Source organism: Styela clava, chromosome 14 (assembly GCF_964204865.1).
Source record: "Styela clava chromosome 14, kaStyClav1.hap1.2, whole genome shotgun sequence".
Lineage (NCBI taxonomy): Eukaryota > Metazoa > Chordata > Ascidiacea > Stolidobranchia > Styelidae > Styela > Styela clava.
This window is the reverse complement of record NC_135263.1, coordinates 10,226,664-10,251,715: the sequence shown is the minus strand read 5'-3', so window position 1 is coordinate 10,251,715 and position 25,052 is coordinate 10,226,664. Positions and strand designations below refer to the sequence as shown.

At 35.8% G+C, this 25,052-nt stretch overlaps 4 protein-coding genes across 4 annotated transcripts; 2 read left to right on the top strand and 2 right to left on the bottom strand.

Moving 5' to 3' along the window:
- Positions 1 to 1,158: 1,158 nt before the first annotated feature.
- Positions 1,159 to 8,998, top strand: LOC120340716 (transcriptional regulator ATRX-like). Its single transcript, XM_039409063.2, has one exon. It carries the CDS (start codon positions 2,813 to 2,815, stop codon positions 6,635 to 6,637), a length of 3,825 nt encoding a protein of 1,274 aa, XP_039264997.2. The 5' UTR covers positions 1,159 to 2,812; the 3' UTR covers positions 6,638 to 8,998.
- A 1,410-nt stretch (positions 8,999 to 10,408) lies between these two features.
- On the top strand, positions 10,409 to 13,557 carry LOC120340717 (transitional endoplasmic reticulum ATPase). The gene has a single exon (XM_039409064.2). The coding sequence runs from the start codon at positions 10,489 to 10,491 to the stop codon at positions 12,898 to 12,900; it is 2,412 nt and encodes an 803-aa protein (XP_039264998.1). The 5' UTR covers positions 10,409 to 10,488; the 3' UTR covers positions 12,901 to 13,557.
- A 1,085-nt stretch (positions 13,558 to 14,642) lies between these two features.
- Positions 14,643 to 16,074, bottom strand: LOC120340719 (ribonuclease H1-like). The gene has a single exon (XM_039409066.2). The coding sequence runs from the start codon at positions 16,072 to 16,074 to the stop codon at positions 15,145 to 15,147; it is 930 nt and encodes a 309-aa protein (XP_039265000.1). The 3' UTR covers positions 14,643 to 15,144.
- On the bottom strand, positions 16,062 to 18,051 carry LOC120340718 (GON-4-like protein). Its single transcript, XM_039409065.2, has one exon. The coding sequence runs from the start codon at positions 17,981 to 17,983 to the stop codon at positions 16,196 to 16,198; it is 1,788 nt and encodes a 595-aa protein (XP_039264999.2). The 5' UTR covers positions 17,984 to 18,051; the 3' UTR covers positions 16,062 to 16,195.
- Positions 18,052 to 25,052: the final 7,001 nt, after the last annotated feature.

Below are 25,052 nucleotides of genomic sequence, written 5' to 3'. Positions count from 1 at the left end.
CAATTTCCCTCTTACTGCGTGCTGATGGTATCGGACTCTTGGAGATAATCGGATTTGATCCTTACATTGTTTATATATAATTTTTAATGTTGGAAAAATTAATTAGCACCTATGTGGAGTTTTTTTTTATTTTTAGTTGTATGATTTTCGTAATCAGCCAAGCATGACGTAAATTATTACACGGAAATGACGCAACACTTGTATGTAAGGGTTTTCGTTTGGTCATGTAAACGCCGCACCATTCACCATACCTTCATCGAATATTTGATTAAATATATCTTGGTGTCGATATCGCTTAGTTTGTATGTAATTTCAATGTCTTATTTTTTGAATTCGCAAAAGCTGTGTTTTATATTTGTACACGTCTGCCAGTCTTTGTGCCATATATGACTCAGCGTAAATTATACCGATTCACCATTCCAGTTAGTTCTCTGTCATCAGCCAATGGGACACTCGGATGACGCGGAACAAGCTCGACCCTGGCGTTTTTGTTTTCCGTGGTTCTGCGTTATTTGAATTTGGTGTTTTCAAAAAGCGATAAGGGAGGATTTATTTACTGTATAGCCTGCTTCCTTATTTTTTCGTCAACTATCCCTTATTGCTGTATTGCTTGAGCCTGGACGATTTTCATTTGAAAATGTACCGTACCGGTACGTCTACAATAGCTACGGTACCGTATGGCATGTACATTACCGGTACCGGTACAGCGATCCTCGCAGTGTGACAGTAAAAAATTGAACAAAGATAGTCGCTACAGGGGTGGTGACTCCACTACGACCCATAGGCCGGGGCCACGGCCCATCTAATTGGGCCACACGGGCCGTGGCCCATCAAGCTATGGGCCGCGGCCCCGTCAGGAAAAATTCAATTATTTTACCAAAATTTTCAATTTTTACAAAATTGTCAATATTCGAACCAAAAAATAAACTCCTGTAGTATGTGTACCAGGTTAGGGTTAGGGCAAAATTTTGTTCAGATTTTTTACATTATAGTTCTATTATGAGTTCAGGAGTTTGGGGACTGTCTGTGTTAGCCAAGTGAATAGTTCCTTTACACAACTTGATGGGCCGCGGCCCATAGCCTGATGGGCCTAGGCCCAATTTGATGGGCCGTGGCCCCGGCCCATGGGCCGAAGAGGAGTCACCACTTCCACTCGATAGTCGAGTGGGTGAACTGGTATAAGTAGGCCTATGCTAGTTTTATTGATTCTGTAGGATTTTTTGAAAATTTATCAATCATTCAAAAAACGTTGAATAACAGAGAACGTGCAGACGTGAGAATAGATTTTCTTATCTTTCCACGTTCAGGCGTTACCATACCGGTACCGTACCAGGTTACGGTAGGCTATCACCTGACCACAGTCCAGTAGTCAAACTGTACACCTTACGGTACCAAAAAAAAAACCAAGATTTTTGGTAAAATAAAAAAAATGGTTTAGATCAGGATACTCTTGAGTTTTAAGTTTTTTGCTGTTATTCAACATTTTTTTATACAAGGGTTTTTATTCAGTTATTAAAGACTTCCATATCATTAGTTTCCTGAGTCATCAATTTGTCAATGTTACAGAGTTATTTAAATTGTTACAGAGTAATAGCGTTTACTTGCTATACCCCTATTCCTGTATTCTGGGTACATCATGAAATACAATTTTTGGGTATCAAATATATTCTGATTTGGCTCATATATTACATAAATCCGGTCTCATTTAGTTACGTACCTAACATACTTCTAGTGGGCGTAGCATAACAATTTTTCCACATGTCAATCCTAATCACCACATGGATAGGATTTACATATTTATCCTGGGGAGAGGAAAGCAGATAACACGGCTTATCCATATGGCGAACCTCGGCCTCTCGTCCGGTTACCATTCCAAGTCGGGTATGGGATTAGTTTTACTGTATTGTTTGTTTTCGGAAGCATGGACTTGGTGGTGGAGGAAGCTGTAACCGACCAGCGGTTACGTGAACCACCCAACGACGGCGAGGAGTCCAGCAATCCTCTCGGACATAACCATCCCTGCATGGGATTCGAACCAGCGAACCACGGCAGAGCGAACCCACGATCCCAAAAGAAGAGAGATTGATGAAGTTAGTCAGTTTTTTATCTTCATCGCCAATGCCATTTCGGGCGATCGTACGTATTTGGCAAGCTCTGTGATTGTGATGTCGTAGTGACATAATTTTTGGATGGTGAAGTCAGATGAGGGTTAGGATTGAAAAATCAAAAAAGTTGTTATGCTACGCCTACCATAAGAACAGTAGGTATGAAACTACACAAGCCCATAAATCATTAGAATCATGCATGACAATTGAATTTAGTAATTAGGTATATATATATCTTGTCTCTGTTTCAATGTTCTGATGTTTGTGCACTCGGATAGGATAGTGGGAATTAACATTTTCTTTTTGATTTGCTATTATTTACAATGCCAGAGGTTGAATGAAGTAAAATATTTTTATCTGATCATTGGATAATAAATGCCCAAAATGACATATTTTCTAATTCTTGTTACACTCGTTTAATTGAATTCAATTTGTTCCTGTTGAACATGACCCAAATTATAATATGTAATGTAGAACTTTGTATTGAATCACTGCTTTTACATACCTTCCTATTCTTGTAAAAGTATTATAAAAAGGGGGAGAAGAACTTGTCATTTACTCCAAATTTGGTGCTGTTTTGGTATACTATACTACAATATCTATTACCTTTCAATATGGATGATCTTTATACAATTATATAAATGAAAATTTGTATTAAAGCAGTCTGTTAGATTAATTAATGTTTCCTATCAACTTGATTCAACAACATGAGTGACTACGAATATCGTAGTTCTCGTGCTGCTTCAAAAAATAGAAAAGGTGGACGAATAAATTATGCTGAACCAGAGAGTGATGTTGAATCAGAAGATGATTCATCTTTTTTCACAGATAGCAACGAGCCAGATGTTCTAACTCCAATCAAAGGAGATACGCCCAAGAATCGTAGTCCACTGTCTTCTCTGAAAAAAACACAAAGAAGAAAAAGGGAAATTTTCAAAAATAATGTGAAACCCGAAATGAACATAACAAATCCTAATATTATTTCTAGTAGTAGTGGGAGTGAATCTGACATAGATGAGGAATCCGACTCAAAACTTGATTCAAAAGATGACAAGAAAACACACAATGGTAGTCGTAAGCGTAGTGCTTCGTCCATTTCAAAAAAGAGTAAGAAAATCAAAGATGATTTGATAGAAACTGACTCCAATACAGATGATACAAACTCAGATGAAGAACCGGTTGTGGAAGCAAAAGTAAGAAAATGTCGTGACAAAAAGAAGAAAACCAAAAAAGAGAGAAATTTAGGAAGAAGGAAAATCAAAAAAATTTTGTTGGATAAAGATCTTCAGAAACAAACAAGGAACGCTGCAAAAGAGGAACGTGAAAGATTAAAAAGACTCGAAGAACTTGAAAAGGCTGAAAGTGAAGAGGAACCAGATGAAATTGAACAAACGCCTGAGAAAAAGATACTTACTTCTACAGTAATGTTGCAAAAACATCCACATGTTGCAGTTAGTGAGTATATTGCCCAACATTTACGCCCACATCAAGTAGAAGGCGTAAAGTTTATATGGAACAATCTTGTTGAAAGCACGGAAAGAGTGAAAAATGGCTCTGGTAGTGGGTGCATTCTCGCCCATTGCATGGGGCTTGGAAAAACACTGCAAACTATCTCAGTAATACATACACTTTTAAAAACTAAGTATGTTCCATTTGAGTGTGCTATGGTAGTCGCTCCTCTCAACACTGTGCGGAATTGGATTGCAGAATTTGTGCAATGGTGTGAAGATGGTGATGAATTAAATCTTTTTAATTTTGCTGAACCAAAGACAAATAAAGAAAGAGTTTCTATGTTACGGTTATGGCGAAAAAACGGTGGTGTTTTGATTTTAGGTTACGACATGTATCGAATTATGACTACAAAAATCAGGTATTCAGGGTGGAAAAAGACTGTGCATGAGTGCTTGGTCGATCCTGGTCCTGATGTTGTAGTTTGTGATGAGGGTCACATGCTCAAAAATGCAACCTCACATATCTCAAAGCAAATAAGTAAAATGAGAACGAAAAGAAGGCTGGTCCTTACTGGTACTCCATTGCAAAACAATCTTATAGAATATCATTGCATGGTTGATTTTGTTAAACCCGATCTTCTCGGCTCCCTGAAAGAATTTAGGAATCGTTTCGTTAACCCAATTATAAATGGTCAGCATATTGATTCAACTGATCGTGATGTTAAAATTATGAAAAAGCGATCGCATGTCTTACATCAAATGCTCCAAGGTTTTGTTCAACGCAAAGATTATTCATGTCTGAAGCCATATTTGTCTTCTAAATTTGAATATGTACTTAAAGTTCGCCTCACGCCTTTACAGATAAAACTCTATCAACATTATTTAGACACAATGACTAATAGAGGATCAAACACAACAATAGTTAATTCTTATGGTAAAGGAGCCTCACTGTTTGCTGATTATCAAAATTTAATGCGAGTATGGACACATCCAAAATCTTTGTTATTACACACAGTTCAGAGAGACAAGATGTTGGCCCGCCAAGCTGAATGGGATTTTATTGCAGAAGAACTGGAAGCAAGCGAAACAGATGATTGGTCGAATTCATCTGACGAAGATGACAAAAATGCCAATGAAAATAATGAAAACGATTCAATCAACAAGACTGTAAATAGCGAAAAAAATATTGACAGTGACACAAAAAAAGATAAAATAAACAATGTTAATAATTTAAATGACGTTGATAAAGATAATTCAGGTGATAGTTCTGGTTCAGAAGAGGTCATATCAACGAGAAGAACACGGTCAAAAAGAAGAAAGGCAGTTATAAAAGATAATGATGAATGGGACAGCGATGAAGCTTCTACAGAAAAAGATGAAGACGCAGAATCTGGCAACAGTTCTGATGATGAAGAAAGTGAAAGCGACAGTGAGAGTGACGCAGAAAAAATTCCTGATAGACGTACAAGATCTACCACAAGTAGAAAACAACGATACCGTTTGCGTTGTGTTGAAAGTGATGCTGAAATTGAGTTTCTCGAATTGGAGTCAACGTCTGAAAAGAAGGAGCCTGAATGGTATGCTAAGATTCTCCCCGAGGATCAAAATACCTTGGAAAATTATCAAAACAGTTCGAAAATTGCAATTCTGTTTGAAATATTAAGACTATCAGAGGAACGTAAAGAAAAGGTTCTTATTTTCAGTCAAAGTTTGATATCTCTTGATTTGATTGAAGAAATGTTGAAAGCAACTGTGTCTTCTGATGAATCTGAAAACGAGATGTCAGATGCAGCTGCTGAAAATACATTGAATTCTGAGGAAATCCCTAAGGCAAACCTGATTGGAACAGAATCAGGGGAAGAACCAGATATCGGAAATTTGAACAAACTACCAAAAAGAACATGGTTTAAAAATCTTGATTACTTTCGTATGGATGGCGCAACACAAAGCCACCATCGGCAAAAGTGGATAAATGCATTCAACAATGAAAGTGACACACGGGCTAGATTATTTTTGATTTCCACACGTGCAGGTAGTCTTGGAGTGAACCTTGTTGGTGCAAACAGGGTTATCATATTTGATGCCTCATGGAATCCTTCTCATGATACTCAATCCATGTTCAGAGTTTATAGGTTTGGACAGACAAGGAAATGCTATATCTATAGACTTATCGCTGAAGGCACAATGGAAGAAAAAATCTACCAAAGACAGGTGAACAAGCAATCTCTTGCTTTTCGAGTTGTTGATGAGCAGCAGATTAACAGACATTTTACTGCTAATTCTCTTGCCGAAATGTATACTTTTAATCCTACAACTCCCGATATTGGGAAAGATGAACCGACGCCAATTGTTCCAAAAGATGAAGTACTCGCTGATATACTCTCTGATCCACGAACAAAATACATGGTCGCGTCTTATCATGAACACGACTCCCTCCTTGATCATCAAGTGGATGAGGAGTTGACAGAAGAGGAAAGAAAAGCTGCATGGGAAGAGTATGAGATGATAAAGAAAGGTCACGCTCCTACTATCTCACTTCAAGATTGGAGGCAGCAAAGTAATTTATCCAATACTCAAAGGCCATCCTCTTTTTCACTAAAACCAATGGACAGTGAATCATCTGTCGTTTTACTATCTAGGTTGAGTAAAATGGTTGCCAATGCTTTTTACCAATACCAAGTATGTGAAGTTAAGTCTGTCCCAAGCATAATGAAACATCTTAAAGAGACTCCCCTTTATAGTAATTCTAATGAAGAGACTATTAAAGCAATTGCAGTTGAAGTTAACTATCGTTTAGAGCTTCAACGTAATGAAAAATTTTCTACTTTTCAAAATTTACAAAGACAATTTAAACAACTTCAAATGCAGTATTTTAAACAAATAGGCAGTGGCATGCTAACCGAACGTCCAGCAGGGCAAAGTTCCGCTGTACGTATTCCAACAAAAGATGCATTGTTACAACATATGGCATCAACAAGCCGAACTTCGTCACCAACTCCCTTGAATGGTCATCAAACCTCCACAACTATCACAGCTATTGAAATCATAGATGATGAGAATGAAACAAAAGATAGCAAATGAATGATTCAATGCACTATCTGCATTGGAATGAAACAAATGTATTTTTTATGGTCGACTGATTTGATCCGAAATACTATGGGAATATGTGTGAGAGTCTGTCTGCAGCTGGTAGTGTACCCCAAGTAACTAAATACTAATTTATTTTCGAAATATTTTTTGTTATTTCAGAATGTGGACTACTGTGCTCTTATGATTTTTCAATCAGTATCCATTTAGATGCTAGGAATTGAAAATAATTCTGTGAAAAATGTTAGCTTAAAATCTTATGTTTAGAAAAAATTTAATTTTCGAGTGCAGTTTTGATATTGATTGCCATAGATTAAATGATGTGTGAAAGCATCCTTTGGTCTAATTTAACTTATAATATTTGTCAATGTATCACTACCGGTAACCTTTTAAATGCATAAAATTTGGTTGAGTTTTTCATTTGCTCTGTTGTATTATCAATATTCAATTCATATTTATAAAAGGCAGGACATTGAAGCCCTTCATCATCAAATACTAATGTGAGTTTAATTTTAAAATGAGTGGGCATCTCAATGAATTATTTTATCAGTCAAAATTGTTTTGATTCGATATTGTCAATTCTAAACAGTTTCCTGGTAAGGAAATCGGAATCAAACGGATTTTTGAGTATCATGTTCGAGTGTAATTTATTGATAAGACATTTATAGACACTGCCAACATTTAGAGTTTTATTTGATTATTATATCTATCTATAGCTGAAGCATGTGCTATCGAGAACATGCCTAAATAATGAATGGGGCATAATATTTTCAGCTCACAGAGTTTTTTTTCACTTGATTAACTTATTTTGTGTGACCCTGCCCTTTGCATATATAGAGTGTCTAACAATTCTAATTTGGTTTTAATATAAATTAATTTCTTTGATTGAAATTATCTATTTCACATTTATTTGTACAAGTGATAAGAGTTCGTTGCTGACACGTACATGTTTTAGTCTGCACTTTATTACCTCAATTTTTTATTTAAAACCCATTGATAGCCCTGAAAAGTTGTCCTCATAAAAGTTAATGGTAATGCATTTCGAGAATAAATGTATTTAAATAATTGTGTTAATGAATTTATATATACATCATGATTTCCCAGAATAATTAATCTATTTAGCAGGATATCTAAGGAAAAAAAGGTGAATTTTAGACATCTTTTAGGCTTTAGTCGATATGATAGATCGATGACTCTAGACATTGGACTGTTTGTTAATAAACTATGATAATAATAGTTAATTGCCCATTTTAAGGGTTATATTCACCTATTCTGGTGAAGAGATACATTAGTATTCCTCATTTTTGAAAGAACTAAATAATAGATAAGTATCGTATATACTTTTGTATATGTTCGGCTTTTCACCATTCATTGTGGCTAACTGCCCTACTGCTGCCTTGTAGCTTAATCTATATATTCTGGTTTCAATTTTCAGTTGTGGTCCCCAATCCTGGTGGTACTTATATTAAAATGATATTTTTCAAAATATGTTTCTTGCCATTCCTGTTTCAGAAATTTTTTGGTTGAAAATTTCATGCAACTTTTCAGAAATGATTGGTAGTGTCGAAAAATGATTTTTTTTAGTTGCTTTGATAGCTTTGTTCATGAGGTTAAGTTGGCATATCTTAAGATAAGCCTATATCTCATGCCTATGCCATTACAATTTCTTCTAAACTTTATATATGAAGCGCTATTGCATCATAGGATGATAATTATTTGATATTTGCTAAAGAGTAGTTTGACCGTAATTTTTTTAATTTGAATTGTCATTCAAAAGATAATTGTGTGATTACACCTTTTATATTTAAACTAATCTGTTTTCGATTATGATAAACAAAATGTGTATTTCAGAACGTACATTATGTTGTGCTTTTCTTATGCATTGTTCTTCTTGATATAGTATAAGAACTTGAAGTCGAGCACATGGTCTTGTAACTCATGCCTTTGCCTGCTTAATATTTGTTGTTTAGGTATTTTATCTCACTTTCGATGAGAATACATTTCCTAAATCATGCTTCTTTCCTAGAAAATTCTACTCTCTAATGCTCCATATATAGCAACTTTCTTGAGAATCATTTTTCCTTGATCCCATTCGGGGCAGAATTTTTTTTTGAGGGGTACATCCTCTATCAATCCAACTAATCACTCATGTCCCGTTCTTGTTCTTAATTGTGGTGTGATTTGACATTGATTATTGAGTACAATATATATTAATATTTTTATGAGTTCACAGTTCTCATGTCCTCATTTCTTTTTGATATGCTGATATTATTGTTTTAGTTTCTCTTTTTTGACACACAATTTTTTCTTTTCTTAATATGATTTGTACATTGTTCTCTTGAAATTTTTTTCAGATTTTAGATTAAAATACCTCATAGACCTAAATGATTATAGATGATACAAATTCTGTTACTTGTGGTGCAACTTATACAGGAAAGGAGCTGAAGGTAGAAAATTGCTTTATCGGATCTCAAAATTTTTTGGTCCAGATTGTTTGATGCATGTATGTAAGTGAGGCATAAAATTTTTATGGTGTTATAAATTGATCGTAATAGACTTCAATTCTCTATTTGCATTTCTACTAGCTTGTTCTAGATAGCTGAAAACTTCTCTTCCTCAGTAATTTCTAACCTAATTTTCATTGTTATTTGATTCCATTAGTGCTCTATTAACGGCTAATTCACAAAGTAACCATACTGTATTTGTAATATATATCATATCCCCATGTAAAAGTATTTTTTCAACTTGTGAGTTATGACAAGTCTAAACTATATGATAAAATGAGAATTATAGGATTGATTTTCCATCTATGTGCACTATTGAAATATTTCAAGAGTATTCATCCTGTCACTATCTTGGATCTAATCGCAATTAAAATTGTAATTTATTTTTAACTATTTCCGGCTAAGCAGTACATAATGTCATTCTTTGGTCTTATTGGAACGGGTTTAAATTAATACTATTCGGGCCGAATTATCTGAACTTCAAATAAGAATGAATTTGTATAAAAGAGGGTAACTCTCTCAAATACCCCATAGCATACAGTGAATGTCCTCCTTGTCAATCAGCGGCACAGTATCAAGTTTATGTCTTGGACAGTTGGGAATGAATGAATATGGGTTGCATGGAAGTGTATTCTAGAATTCCACTATGTGTTTCTTTGCATCTTAGGATCATATCCGCAAGATAACATACCATTATACCAAGTCATGTTACCAATCACAAAATATCACATTTTCAAGTAGCTGTCTTGACTGCTTAACTAGCTTATATTTGGTTCTGCAATTGGGTAAAAATTGGATTATTCATAAACAACTATCAGTTGATGTTAAGATGCAAGAATAAAAATATCTATGCTTCAGTGTTGAACACTCACGTGAAGAAGTTAGACCTCAGTGAAATAAAACTTCACAGAAATGCATTCCTGTTAACAGTACAGCAAGATTCTTGTATTACATGGAATGCTTAGGCAAATTTTTTATTACTCTTTATTTAATTAGATACATTTGTGAAGTTTATTTTATTTCAGATTACTACTTCCCATTGATGCAAAGTGTAATTATGGAGACTGATAGTTCTTCATTTTTTTTATTGCATGGGGTTCTTATTCTAACCCAATAAATTACAGGTGATATTTGGTGCAGATAGGAGCACTGTACAGTTATCTGAAGAATGGTAAAATAAATCATGCCAAATCATATTACTTTTCTTTGATGTAGCTCACTTTCTTTGTTGTAGTAATGATTAACATTCTTCATATATTTTCTCATAAAATGTTTTGTCCGTACAGAATTAAATTTTAAGTTCTAGAAAAATCATTAATTGTTTTTGCAAGAGAAGAAAACATGGCTGCTTCCGGAGAAGATCTTTCAACTGCGATACTGAAACAAAAATCCAAACCTAATCGTCTTATTGTGCATGAAACTGATAATGATGATAACAGTGTTGTTGTTCTATCTCAAGATAAGATGGATGAGCTGCAACTGTTTCGTGGCGATACAGTTCTGTTGAAAGGCAAGAAACGGCGTGAGACTGTCTGTATTGCTCTTGCCGATGAGAACGTAGCAAATGAGAAGCTGTGCATCAATCGCTGTGTGAGGAATAACCTTCGTGTGCGACTGGGAGATATTGTTAGTGTGCAAGCATGTCCAAGTGTAAAATATGGCAAGAGAATCCATGTTTTACCCATTGATGATACAATTGAAGGCATATCTGGAAATCTTTTTGATGTGTATCTGAAGCCTTACTTTTTGGAAGCATACAGGCCAATTCGTAAAGGAGATATTTTTGTCGTTAGGGGAGGGATGCGTGCTGTTGAATTCAAGGTCATTGAGACTGATCCTGCGCCTTTCTGTATTGTGTCTCCAGACACCGTCATCCACTGTGAAGGTGAACCAATCAAGCGTGAAGATGAAGAAGAAGCTCTGAATGAAGTAGGATACGATGACATCGGAGGTTGTAGAAAACAACTCGCCCAAATCAAAGAAATGGTCGAACTTCCTTTGCGTCATCCTGCTCTTTTCAAGGCTATTGGAATCAAACCACCTCGAGGTATATTGTTGTTTGGACCTCCTGGTACTGGTAAGACACTGATTGCACGAGCTGTGGCGAATGAGACCGGAGCCTTTTTCTTTCTCATCAATGGCCCTGAGATCATGAGCAAACTAGCTGGTGAATCCGAATCTAACTTGAGAAAGGCATTCGAAGAAGCAGAAAAGAATGCACCAGCTATTGTTTTTATTGACGAGTTAGATGCCATCGCACCTAAAAGAGACAAAACCCATGGAGAAGTAGAAAGAAGAATTGTTTCTCAACTCCTCACACTCATGGATGGATTGAAACAAAGAACTCATGTAATTGTGATGGGAGCCACCAACAGACCAAACTCAATTGACGCAGCTTTGAGACGATTTGGTCGGTTTGATCGTGAAGTTGACATCGGTATTCCGGATGCAACAGGAAGACTTGAAATTCTTCGTATTCACACAAAGAATATGAAGCTCGCTGATGATGTAGATTTGGAACAAGTAGCAAATGAATCCCACGGTCATGTTGGAGCTGATCTTGCTGCGTTATGCTCTGAAGCTGCACTTCAGCAGATTCGTGGAAAGATGGATTTGATTGATTTAGAAGAGGAAACTATCGATGCAGAAGTGATGGATAATCTTGCTGTCACAATGGAAGATTTCAGATGGGCCATGGCACAAAGTAATCCATCTGCTCTTCGTGAGACTGTTGTTGAAGTTCCAAATGTCTCTTGGAATGACATTGGTGGTCTTGATAGCGTGAAGACAGAATTACAAGAATTGGTGCAATATCCAGTTGAACATCCAGACAAGTTCCTCAAATTTGGTATGACACCATCTAAAGGAGTACTTTTCTATGGCCCTCCTGGCTGTGGTAAAACTCTTCTTGCAAAGGCAATCGCTAACGAGTGTCAAGCCAACTTTATTTCGATCAAGGGACCGGAGATGCTTACAATGTGGTTTGGTGAATCTGAAGCCAATGTTCGTGAAATTTTTGACAAAGCAAGGCAGGCTGCTCCTTGTGTTCTCTTCTTCGATGAATTGGATTCCATTGCGAAATCTCGTGGTGGAAGTGTGGGTGATGCTGGTGGTGCCGCTGATCGTGTAATCAATCAAATTCTCACAGAGATGGATGGAATGAGTAATAAAAAGAACGTCTTCATCATTGGTGCAACAAACAGACCTGACATTATCGATTCAGCTATTCTTCGTCCTGGACGTCTTGATCAGCTGATTTATATTCCTCTGCCTGATGACAAATCTCGAATCCAAATTTTAAAAGCAAATCTTCGCAAATCACCTGTTGCCAAGGATGTTGATCTCAACTACATTGCAAAAGTGACAAAGGGTTTTAGCGGTGCTGATTTGACAGAAATTTGTCAGCGTGCCTGTAAACTTGCCATCCGTGAGAGTATTGAAGCTGAGATAAGAGCAGAGAGGGCAAGACAAGCTAACCCAGACAATGCAATGGATGATGAAGATGATCCTGTACCCGAAATCCGCAGGAGCCATTTTGAAGAAGCAATGAAGTTTGCTAGAAGATCTGTGTCAGACAAAGACATTAGAAAGTATGAGATGTTTGCTCAAACTTTACAACAAAGCAGAGGGTTCGGGGGCTTCAAATTCCCAGGGAGCCAACAGTCTGGAAGCAACACTGGGGCAGGAGGTACAGGTCCAACAGGAGCTGGTGACTTATACCAAGATGGCGATGATGACGATTTATATGACTAGACTCGATATGACAATTTGTTGTGATAGTAAGATTCAAGTTAGAGTCATGATAACATAGATAAAGAAGGCCTCTTTCAATGTTCAGTTGTACACTAGCTAGCTATTGATGATATAATAATTTATTGTTGTATATAATGCTTTTGTCTCATATGTATTTGGGTATTATTAATTTGATGCTTGTTAAGTTCAACCCCTTTAAAGTTTTTGTGATCATCCCTGCTTTCTATCATTTGTTCCAAAGTCTTAAATTTAAAAAGTTCCATTCATATAATTTGGCATTTTATCCTTGTGTAGTGCTATGCCTCTATTAAACCATATCTCCCTTGAGTAAAGCAGGCTTTGATGAAAAATACATCTGAGGTTGATCTTTTAGATTTGTAACCATAATTTTCAAAAGTTCGATTCAGTGCTTGGTTTGGCTAACTGTATTCCTTTAAATATCACCTAATATCTGACTCATTAAGAAAAGTGTTTCATTATTTAAGCAATGATTGTGGAGCAAAAGTACAAAGTACTAGCAAAGCAACTAGTACAGAGTGCCCATTTCAATTAACCAAATATGTAGTCAATGATTTTTGTTCGGACTTACCCATCTTTAGACCCCTCAAATGTTCCTGTGTACCATATTCAAATAAAATACGCAATTTGTACATTTCATTTTTGTGTATCTAATGTTATGGTGACATCATATGCGAGGATTATTGCCAAATCCAAGTTGTTGCACATCAAGTGGACCTATGCTTAATTCGCTTTTCTCCGCAAGTAGTGGTCTACACTCAATTCCTAATACTTAAAGATGAATGCAGTTGCAAGAGGCTATTAATATTTCTCAAATTCTCATGGTAGTATGGGACCATATAGTTAAGAGTTATTCGCCTATTTTGCTGTTTTATTTTTAGTCATAACTCTTCACACACTTGTGGTGAGAATAAGATAGCAGCTCTCGGTCTCTGCTGCGATCGGACTTTCTTGTTCATGTATTTGAGCATTATTACTTATCGATTTTAATCGGTAAGTATGTTGACAGGTATTTGTCTGTGTGTATGTCTGTTAGATGCACGCGATATCTCACGAAAGCGAATTATGCCGTATAATTAGCGAGTTATTGATTAATTAGTGATGGGACAAAAGGTGTCAAGAGCGCTGCTTTGGAGGATCCCCTAACTTTCGATCTATAAGTCTTCGTCTCTGACCGATATTCTCGTTGCTTCTTTGTTTTGTTGTGTACCGGTATTTAAGTTCATGCGGAAAAATTGAAACTAACCGTAGGGAAACCATGTGATACTAAAGCTGCCTGTCGCACTGTTTGGACAAGCAGTGTCTCCCGAACTTCCATGCAGAAGTAAAAGTTGAATAAGGGTGAATGTCACATTGACAATAGGCATTGTTTGTGGGTCATTTGGGATAGCAATTTCCCACTTATGTATGGTCTGGTACGTGTTGCGGCTATGAAGACCGTAAACTCAACAGATAGTCAAGTAATCTACGGGAGAATCCATTCCCTGAAAATCAGACAACGCTTAGACCCAGCCCATTATTTGGGTAGTTTTAGGAGATGAGAGCAAACGCGTACCAGTACAAGATTGTCGCACTTAAAACTTCTCCCTCTGTGAAAAACGGTATTCCTAGAAGCAACCTAATTTTAATTACCGTAATCACAACATTTACTTTGACATCAATAAGGTACTTTGTGATTTCCTCTCAACACTGGATACCTGGTTTTGAAAACAAGAAATACTCCCTAATTCCCTGGCAATGCAGTTGTCATCATTTAATGAAATAAAGAATAGGAAAAAAAGTCATAATCATAAGAAAGTTGCATTTGAACGAAACTAAAAAAATATATCTACACGAAATTATTGAAATTGTAATATTGAAACATGATTGAACGTTGGTCAGCATATAGTTCATATCAGCATCCTCCTCCTTAGAATGGATTTCCTTATCTCAAAACTGTTTTAGTGTAAAGGTCAGATTGAATACTATTTTAACAGTACGTATGAAAATTAGATTTATATGCAAACTTGGGTATATTATGAATCGACTCCCCTATCCTTACATTAATGATTGATTGGTAAAATCATAATATTAAGGCCAACAAAATGGAGATGTAGAGAATTTGTTCATTTATTTTGATAGAGGTCTCCAAATGAAGAAAACACATTGGGCTGTGAAAATAACCTTATATTTGCGAACATGACAAAAGGCTTTTTTTTTAATTGTTGGAATCAAATAGGACACCAATTACATTGTGGCACCCCTGACAGCTAATCTGTCTGCCATTTCATTGCCATAGATACCTTGATGTCCTCTAACATGCTCCCATTTCACATCTACATTTTTCAAATTTGTTAGCATTGTCATAAATTCCGGTTTATGCACAACAGGCTTACCATCACTTTTGATCCACTTCTTCTTTAACCAACCAGGTACCCATTTTGTTATACAATTAATTATAAACATAGAATCAGTTCTTATGGTTATGGATTTGAGTCCTTTATCGACAGCCTGTTTTATACAGGCATTGGCTGCAGCTATTTCTGCCCTTTGATTTGTCTGTACTCCCTCCAACCGGGCACTAATGTTCAGAGGGTGATTTTCACCCCACCACACGCCATACCCAGCTCTGACAGCCTTCTTTTTACCATTATTGGAACATGCACCATCAGTGTACACAACAGGGTTTGACTTTTCATCAACGCTGAATGCCATATCATTGATAATTTTTTTGTTAGAGCCATGGCATGTTAAGCCTGTATCTATTTTCAAAACTTTGGCTTGTTTGGTTTTCTTTGAACTATCCAATTTCCTTTTTTTGGCCGATTTTGATTTTACAGTAAGCCCTTCTTCATCGGAATATACATCATCGTTTGGATCTCCAAAAATATCCATCAATATTTTCGAGTCTATCGAGCAAGCAGCTGTAGACACGTTGGAGCTGGAAGGCTTGTCTAATTTATTTACAGCTAATCCAACTTCTCCAGTTTTAGCGAATATCTTAGCTTCAGATTCTCCAGCAAAACTTTTGTAGATACACCCTTTAAAGCCATCAACTTGTTTTTTGCAATCGTTCCATGTTGTGTATACACCTGCTTTACGGCCTCGAAAAACGGCATAAAATTTTGCCATTCTAAAACGTTGCCAAATAGCTAGCATAGGAGCTGTAAAATACATTTTTCAACATAAATCACAAAGTATCCACCCAATAAATAAGTGACTATTACATCGATAATGCACAGTGTTAAATCATAAAGAATTGAAAAACGAAAATAAAAAGGATCAAATTAGAAAGATTTTACGATTTGACCACGGACTTATGAAATATTGATAACAATTTGTAAAACCGTCTCCTAATTTGACTCTTTGTCTTGGTTGGGATATCACGTGCAAGAATATCTAATGCTCCTTTTGTTGCACCATCATGACATTTACAAGTCGTAAGAATCAATTCATCCAATTTTCTAGTCCAATTTTTTGACACTTTCACAGGTTTTATTCTCTTAAAATTGTGTGTAATTAATTGATTAACAATTTCAGTCTCAGTGGAATTCACATCCAATTCGTAACTACCGTTTTCAAAAATTTGAGAAGATGAACCCTGCTGAAGTGAAGTCAGCCATTCAGGAAGGTCTCCATCCATTTGCATTGGTGATTTAGCGTCGTAAGGCAGTACTGGAATGATTGTGTCAGCGGGTTCGGGAAGCACTTTAAATGCTTTATATTGCACAATAGGGTTTGTAGCGTTTTTAACACTTCGAATTGAACTGAAATAGTTGATATGTGCTTTTATTTCTTTACTTGTACGACATGGAAGCATAAATCGTGAGATAAGTTCTGAAGTAGTAAGAATAAAATTCCCAGACATTTCATGTATTCCACGAGCGATTAAACAATCCTCATGAAATGAAAAAGGCCTTTTTCCATTATGTAATTGTTTATCACCTACAATGACTGGAAGTAACTCTTTATACATGAAAACATTACTGTTAGCAATGATTTTCATTTCTCTGTCAAAATTATCTTTGCAAGTAGTAAGCTTTGTAGATGAAGATATTTGCTGAACAATGCTTAGTGCATCGGACAGACAAGGTATATTGAATTGAGTCTTTTGAGAGTCGAAACTATTCTGGCGAAAATAATCAATTTCATACAATAGCATTCGTGATTTATAAAAAGTTTCAATGCTATATTGCTCCAATAAACAAACTTGAGTAAGAAGCTGTACATGTTGTTGCATTTGCTGCAAAAGGTTTTCTTTTTGCTGTATAGTGAAACTCAAGTCTCTTTTTTGTGCTTTTACACGCTTGGATCTTGTTGTAATAATAGAGCTTTTCAACTTTGGATTACATCGCAATATCATCAACTTCTCACGCACAGTTTTACATTTTTTATAATCATCAATATTTAGACTACAAATTTTGTCCGTTGAAGAAATCTCATTTCCAGTCGAATTTTCATTAGAAGCAGTATTCTTCTTTCTCGCAGTTGACCGTTTCCGCAGGTTTAGACTCCTTAGCTCTCGTTTAGATATTCTTGTAACACAGTCATCCCTAAAATCTTCAACATCAAATTCCTCTGCTTCCGCCAAGAAATTGAAGTCTGGATCTTCTTCGGAATCATATTCATCCCGTTTTTCAGCAGTATCCTTTTCAGTATTTTCAAGCCCTGTCAACCACGTCTGCCAGTTAAACTTCCCATCATCATCATAACCTTCAATATGGATATCACGAGTTGAATCAAAGGTGTCATCATTGCAACAAACGAGAGAATTCTCATTTTGGTTTATTTCATTGTCATTATTGAGTTTGTGAAATTCGACACTACCGGTGCTCAAATCCAAATATTTGAATTCGTCATTAAACTCGGTTCGTGGCCTTTTCGACCTTGTGACTGGAGCATCTGTAAAATCCAGTTCAGGTTCTGCGTCTTCCGTTTCTAATAACTTTAAAACGCTTTCATTGGTGAACAGCTCATGAATTATGCTGCGTACATTTCTCCTTGAAATTCCCCGATCTTTCAATCGTCCTTCCAATCCATCATCAACTTCTATAGCACAAAGCAAGTCCAAGTTATTCTCGTCCATCTGTGCAAAATGCTTCAGACCTAATTATTCTAACATCTGAACATCAAAGCTAAATATATTTTATTTCATTATTTCCCTGTTTCCTGATCTATCAAATACTGAAATAGAAAATATATCTGGATATTTCCGATGGCAGGATGGCAAAGTACAGAAGTAGGTACCGTGAGGTCACAAATGTTTAACGCCTGTGCAATTAAAGGTTAGACTAGTGAACTTACGGTACCGTACCATAGCTTACATCTGTACCGTATCTGTGTCAAAAAAGCAATAACACGATAACTTCTGGCCCGAGAAATCACTGTTCAAATTGCAGAATGGTGCGTATCGGGAAACGGCAAATACCGTAAAACCTGTATTTGAGCGCCACCTGTAATAGAACACCATGGTACCACTGTCTGACTATCGGGGAAGAGTTGAAAAATAGAGCGCCACCCTCTAATTGAACGTCGCCTCTGATAGAACACCACTATTGGGGAAGAGTTGAAAAATAGAGCGATATGGCGGTGAAATAGAGCGATATGGCGGTGAAATAGAGGTTTTACGGTACATTTCGAAGGGACCGCCACCATACAACATATGGCGTTTTCACTCGACGACACCTAACGGTTGTATATTCGCTTTATCATGTAAAAATACCATGCTCTGTATAATTTGATAAATTTAGCCATTTCCAACAAGATTTTTCATAATAACAAGGAAAAAATAAAGGCACAGAATCTTTTATCACTCTGTTACAAAATAAACAATTGCCATTTGTTTCACCAGCCCAATCCCAATGTCTCATATTTTCTGGGAATATAATTTGCCCAAAATTTATTCCAATTAAAACTAGGTCGAAAATTAAGTTTAGAGATATTTTCCATCGTTAGTGCTAGCTGGTTTGTCAAGGACTTGCAACTGCCAATGGCGTGGTATTTCCTTGTCATTTCTAAAATTCAAAATTGCTGCTTTACCACTAGAGATACTGGTAATTAGATTTAATGATTTTGTTTCAACCTCTTATGTAAAAATACTATGCTCAGTATATTTTGATAAATTTAGCCATTTCCAAATAGATTTTTTATAATAACAATAAAAAAACAAATGCACGGAATCTTTTATCACTCTGTTACAAAATACACAATTGCCATTTGTTTCATCAGCCCAATCCCAATGTCTGACTTTTTTCTCCAGTTGGAAGCCCACTGTGTAAAATCTTCCAACTAAAAACCTGATATTTTCTGGGAATATAATTTGCCCAGAATTTATTCCAATTAAAACTAGGTCGAAAATTAAGTTTAGAGATATTTTTCATCGTTAGTGCTAGCTGGTTTGTCAAGGACTTGCAACTGCCGATGGCGTGGAATTTCCTTGTCATTTCTAAAATTCAAAATTGCTGCTTTACCACAAGAGATAATTAGATTTAATGATTTTGTTTCAACCTCTCATGTAAAAATACTATGCTCAATATAATTTGATGAATTTAGCCATTTCCAAAAAACAAATGCACGGAATCTTCTATCACTCTGTTACAAAATACACAATTGCAATTTGTTTCATCAGCCCAATCCCAATGTCTGACTTTTTGGACACGTTTAGTGGCCATAACGATCGTTTCAATATTATGTTGTTGTTGTTCTTGTTCTTTGACACGTTTTTAAAAAATCGCTTTTCTCTTCGAATACTGGACCAATTGCTTTGAAATTTTCAGTGGTTAAAGATTAATTTCTTCGCTAGAAGGCTATTACTTTTATTTATTTCAAAATTTTGCGTGAATTCTATGAAATTTGATATTTCGTCTAAAATTTTGCTGTATTATTTTTTATCCATGGGAACACGGATTTTAGTCAGTGTCATGACTGGCTGTACGTTTTGATTCTGCAAAATTCTTGCTACTGGAAATTCAGAACTTTTTTGAGGGTACCGGTAGCGTCAAAGGTACCGGTAAAGACTGACTCTCTGGTCTAACGTGTCCATATATTTGTGCGTAGCTCTCTCGTTCTCCAGTTGGAAGCCCACTGTGTAAAATCTTCCAACTAAAAACCTGATATTTTCTGGGAATATAATTTGCCCAGAATTTATTCCTATTTAAATTAGGTCGTAAATAATTTTTATCAGTTCTGTTTCCATTGATCAGTGTTAGCTGTTTCGTCAATAACTTGCAACTGCCGATGGAGTGGAATTTTCTCGTCTATGAGGTTATTCTTGCTGTAAACCTGGATAGTTGTAGTTGTAAAATGATATTTGTAGTACAGGTTGACTGTTTCCCAACCTGACCTAGCTCGGTTAGCCGAGTATCTTGTTATTGAGGTTACTGTAACTAGTCTACACTTCCGGTAAATTGCCTGTTGTGATACCTACCTTCGCCCAAACACAGGTACACCACATTTGAGGGGGGTTGATACCTACTTGAAATCATGTTTATTGGATTGTAGAATGAATATTCGTAGAAAAACAAATACTTATTGTTTGACACTGTTATTGACCTGGTTGGAACAAAAAAGGCTCTCTTTTACTACTGTGTCAATTGTTCTTGAATTATGTAAGTTTATATTTTATCGTCCTTATTTTCCATCCGAACTTGTTGTTTTAAAATAAATTTTGCTAATTCCCGAATAAAAATTAAACCACCAACTCGTTGCCTCAGATGCAGACTATGAAGAAATTTTTGCGCTCCCGAAGTATATGTACCAAGATGGCGCACAACTGAACCCTATCCTGGTACACAATTTAGAGATGTACCGATACCACTTTTGTCTCCGATACCAATTAAAAACGCCGATACCGATATGTCGATATTGAAAAACGACCGATATCAACGATATTCCGATACTATGTTAATATTATCTCAAGTGTGAAAGGCAGACGGGTTAAAACACTAGTCTTTAAGCATTATTCATAGTGCACATTAATTCAGATTGAAAAAGGGATTATAATACATCTTACGAAATTGATGTTTGGGATACGTTGCCTTAATTAATTTAGATGCATCGTGTACTGAAGCTAGTAATCTCCGTATTCAATTGGAAACCTCATAGCCAGGGATGTGTAATTCGAACCTTCGCGACCTTCGAACATCGTTTTTTGTGGTTTTAAGAATATCGGTTGAGCGTTTGGCTGATAAAAAACTAAGAACAGGTCAGAATCTTATTCTCGTTTCTACTCGCAGGGGTGGGGACGTGCATGGCTCATAGTCCACGATTCCCCCTAGCAAAAAATAATTTAAACATCAGTATTCCAACCTATTTTTTAGAACATTATGGATCATATCAAAAAGGTAAACATATCGAAAATATCGGTCTTCATCTAACCGATACAATAGCGATACCGGAAAATTGGCCGATACCGATACATCGGTTCATCTCCAGTACACATACTATGTACAGGTTGTGCGTCATCTTGGCACACATACTTTGGGAGCTCCGAAATTTTGATATATTGATTTTATTGTGTTATAGTCACAGTGGAACGGTATTCACATTCATTTCAATTTTTGATGAGCATGGTTGTATCCCACCGTCGCCCTTGTGGCTGTTGGCATATTTTGCAAAGGGATTTTTATTAGCAGATCATTTCTACAAGTTTCTTTGATCACGGAATTCTTTAAAATATTTTGCTTCCCAGTTCCATAACTTATGAGACGGTTACACTCCTCTTGTGAGCAGGCAGTCATTCACAGAGTTCATGCACGTCAAATCAGGAAATCGTCGGTTGGGAGCTAAAGATGGGTCTTGCTAAATTGGAGTCACAATGAGAGACATGCACATTATTTGTTGTTGTGCCTAACAACTAGTTCAAAAATTTATTGATATTGAATAAATAAAAATTTCTGTGTAGTGCGCACTCGAGTGTAATCATTTAATGTAACAATTAAAAGTTGATTTATCAATATGCAAATAATGAACTTTATCAAACATTATCCCTAATTGCCAAACCGTGACCACAAATTTGTCCAACTATCTCAGCCCAAATTTTGATTGTCAATTGATTTTTTTTAAATTTTAAAGGCTTCTCCAAAATATAATAGGTTTAGAATTAGAAAAAAAACTGCAATTCGTTTAATTTTTCATCCCGGTTAATAATTCTTGACTCAAATATTTAATGTTGAAAAGACTAAAAAAATCAAAACACCGCGGGGTGAATGAATTTTTTCAAATTTGATAAAACTCAAGCGATTAACTTATGAAACAAAATAGGTAACTACCTACAGCGCATCTATGACGTAATTATAATAAAAGGGTCTCTAAAATGGCACAGTCTAGTCTAGGGCCTGACATTGTCAAAATCCGGCCTTGGGGTAACCGGTCCTTAAATCCCTGTAACAAACTAGTAAACATTTTATTTATACAGATCGTTTTTGTAACATGGGTACGGAAAGACCCCTGAAATAAAAAGTAATTTTTTGAAAAAACTTTTTATTCATACAGATCATTTTACGTTGTGGAAAGACCCCTAAGGAAAAAAGATCATTTTCCTCATTTATGCAGATCTTCTTTCAACAAAGCTGTGAAAAGACCCCAGGAAAAAAAGATAATTGTCTGAAGAAACTTTTATTTATATAGATCATTTTTTCATCAAAGTAGTGGAAAGACCCCTGAAGAAGAGGATAATTTTCTGAACAAAAAAATTATAAAATTGAAGTCTCATCAATCGTCCCACACTTCCATTCTACAAAATTAATTATGACCTACATGCTTCATACAATACATCTTTATCTGTGTGATGGGAGTATTTATTTCGGTAATAATTAATAATAAAATAATGAATGAAATTGTTAATATTCAAATCCGATATTATGTAAAAGTAATTGGAAATATTTCATAATCGGTATATTTAAAAACTGAATTTTATTAGGCTATAACAGTAAACAGTTTATAATGCGATGGTCGCAATACAGCTCATGGTTTAGCTTTTTCATCCCCGAAGCTTTACCCCACTCTTTTTTTAAATCGCCCATAAGAGTATGAATAAAAAGCTAATATGTAACAAGGTTGATGCGTGTGGTACAATTCTACTTTTGTTGAATTTTTACCAAACATGCTTCTACAGTTAACACGGTTTTCTGCTTAAAATATTTCCCAATTACGTGTATGTATTATCCGATTGGAATAATGACATTAATATGTATAAACGCAATAAATACTCCCATTTCATAAACATGAATCATAATTGATTTCGTAGAAACAGAATATGTAAAGTAAAGTGCAAAAGGACCATCACTTGTTATAGTAAAAATCCCATTTTAACATAGCTCCGAGTTAGGCTATGTACAATCGAAAAAGTTACTAGTTTGCTACTGGATTTAATAGTACGAATTAAAACGTCAAATTGATCGAACTCCATTTCCAAGTGCATTTCACGGAAACTCTCATCTCTTGCAGAATTAGTATGGTGACGACTTGTTAAATTTTTAGTACTCTGTTCTGCTTGTTTCTAATTTATAGCATGATGCTTTTGAACGCACATTGATGCGCATATGGCAGCAATAACATGTATATTAACATCAAATCGTTATTACTACGTGATGCACATCAATGAGGCACAGACTGATTCTACTCATCCCTACTCCTCATGAAAAATAATACAACTCACAAAATGTTATTGATATCTCCATCAGAGTGAGTGCGTTAGCCTGTAGTGTTCAAATCGCTAGACTTGTTGGTATCGTAGGTTCACGGTTCAAATCCAATGCCAATTTCCTCATCCAGGCTACTGTAATAAATCGGCTAGCCAACTCCGAGCCGGGAAAGTTCGGTAAATCTATTTATATATCGTTAGATATCAGCGTAAATATGTGCCAATACCTGATTCTGCCAAGCTAGCAGAGAAGATAATATGTAAAAGGTATATTTAAATATAATTGCGTTCGCAATATGTTTCATAATATCGCAATATGTGAATCTTCATTATGGATAATGTGTTGGATAATAGCATTATCAGTTATACAAGTCGATCAATAGTGACTGTTTTTTTTTTTCAGTAAACACTCCTTATTAAATAGAAATAATTTATTCCTTGGTTGTTGTAAAACATTCTATTTGAGTCTTGCTGCATACTAACACAAATGCATTTTCACACTTCTTAAGAACTGGCGTACCTAAAGTAGACGATGATATTTAGTGTAGCCTACTTGATATATGAATATATTATATATATGTACACATGTAAAGTACACTTGATCCATAGGCAAATGAGTACAACAAGTTTTATTTCCATATCTATTATCCCATTGCATTGTATTTAATGATTGCCTTTCCTAATGCTTGAAATCCTATCCACTATGCTATATGCACAAATGAATAGAAAATCTAGGACTGAGCCTGAAAAAACTAAGATGCACACGCATTTATTCACATTGAATGGCGTTTGCATAAGCAGCAACGACCTAGTACCAGTCAATTGTAGTCTCTCCGCAGATTGTACTGTGCGAGTCCAACATACCAGCGAGTGTTTCGACTAGTCAACGTCATACACATAACATTTTCATATTATGTTCTGTTAATTAGAGGAGTAATGCAGCCATGGGTCGTTTTAATAAACTTTTGTTCTTGTTGTTAGTTTTCTTGTTGGTGTTGGGTTAATTATTGTCTTTGAGAAAAATCGCTTTTCTCCGAAATTAATTGAAGAGTATAACAAAAAACAAAAAAGTTTTAAATATTTTTTTTTTTGAAAACCGATTTTGGGCTATACAGTTAAAAAAAAAACTCGTACGGTTTTTCAACACATTTTTGGTCTATTCGTGAGCGATAACCCGACGTTTTTGACTTCCCATCAATCCTTCGTTCAAGCGAACCAACGGAGATAGCTAAATTCGTGTGCTTGGAAAAATTCGACAGCGGAGTAAGCCTGTCGAGGGCTTCTTTATGATACCATTGGATATTCGTGGCTACTCGTATCTGTCCTCGTTCGCGGCGAGAGTCGCGATTAGACGTCGTTTTAGAAATATTATCTGGGAGTTGTTGAGTTATTTTCTACTAGTTTAGCCAGTTTTTAAGTTTGTGTGAGCGTATGGAACAGAATAAACTTATGCATCTAATCCCAACTGAAAATACTAACACTATCTTAAAAAATATTAGGTACGAACTATTCA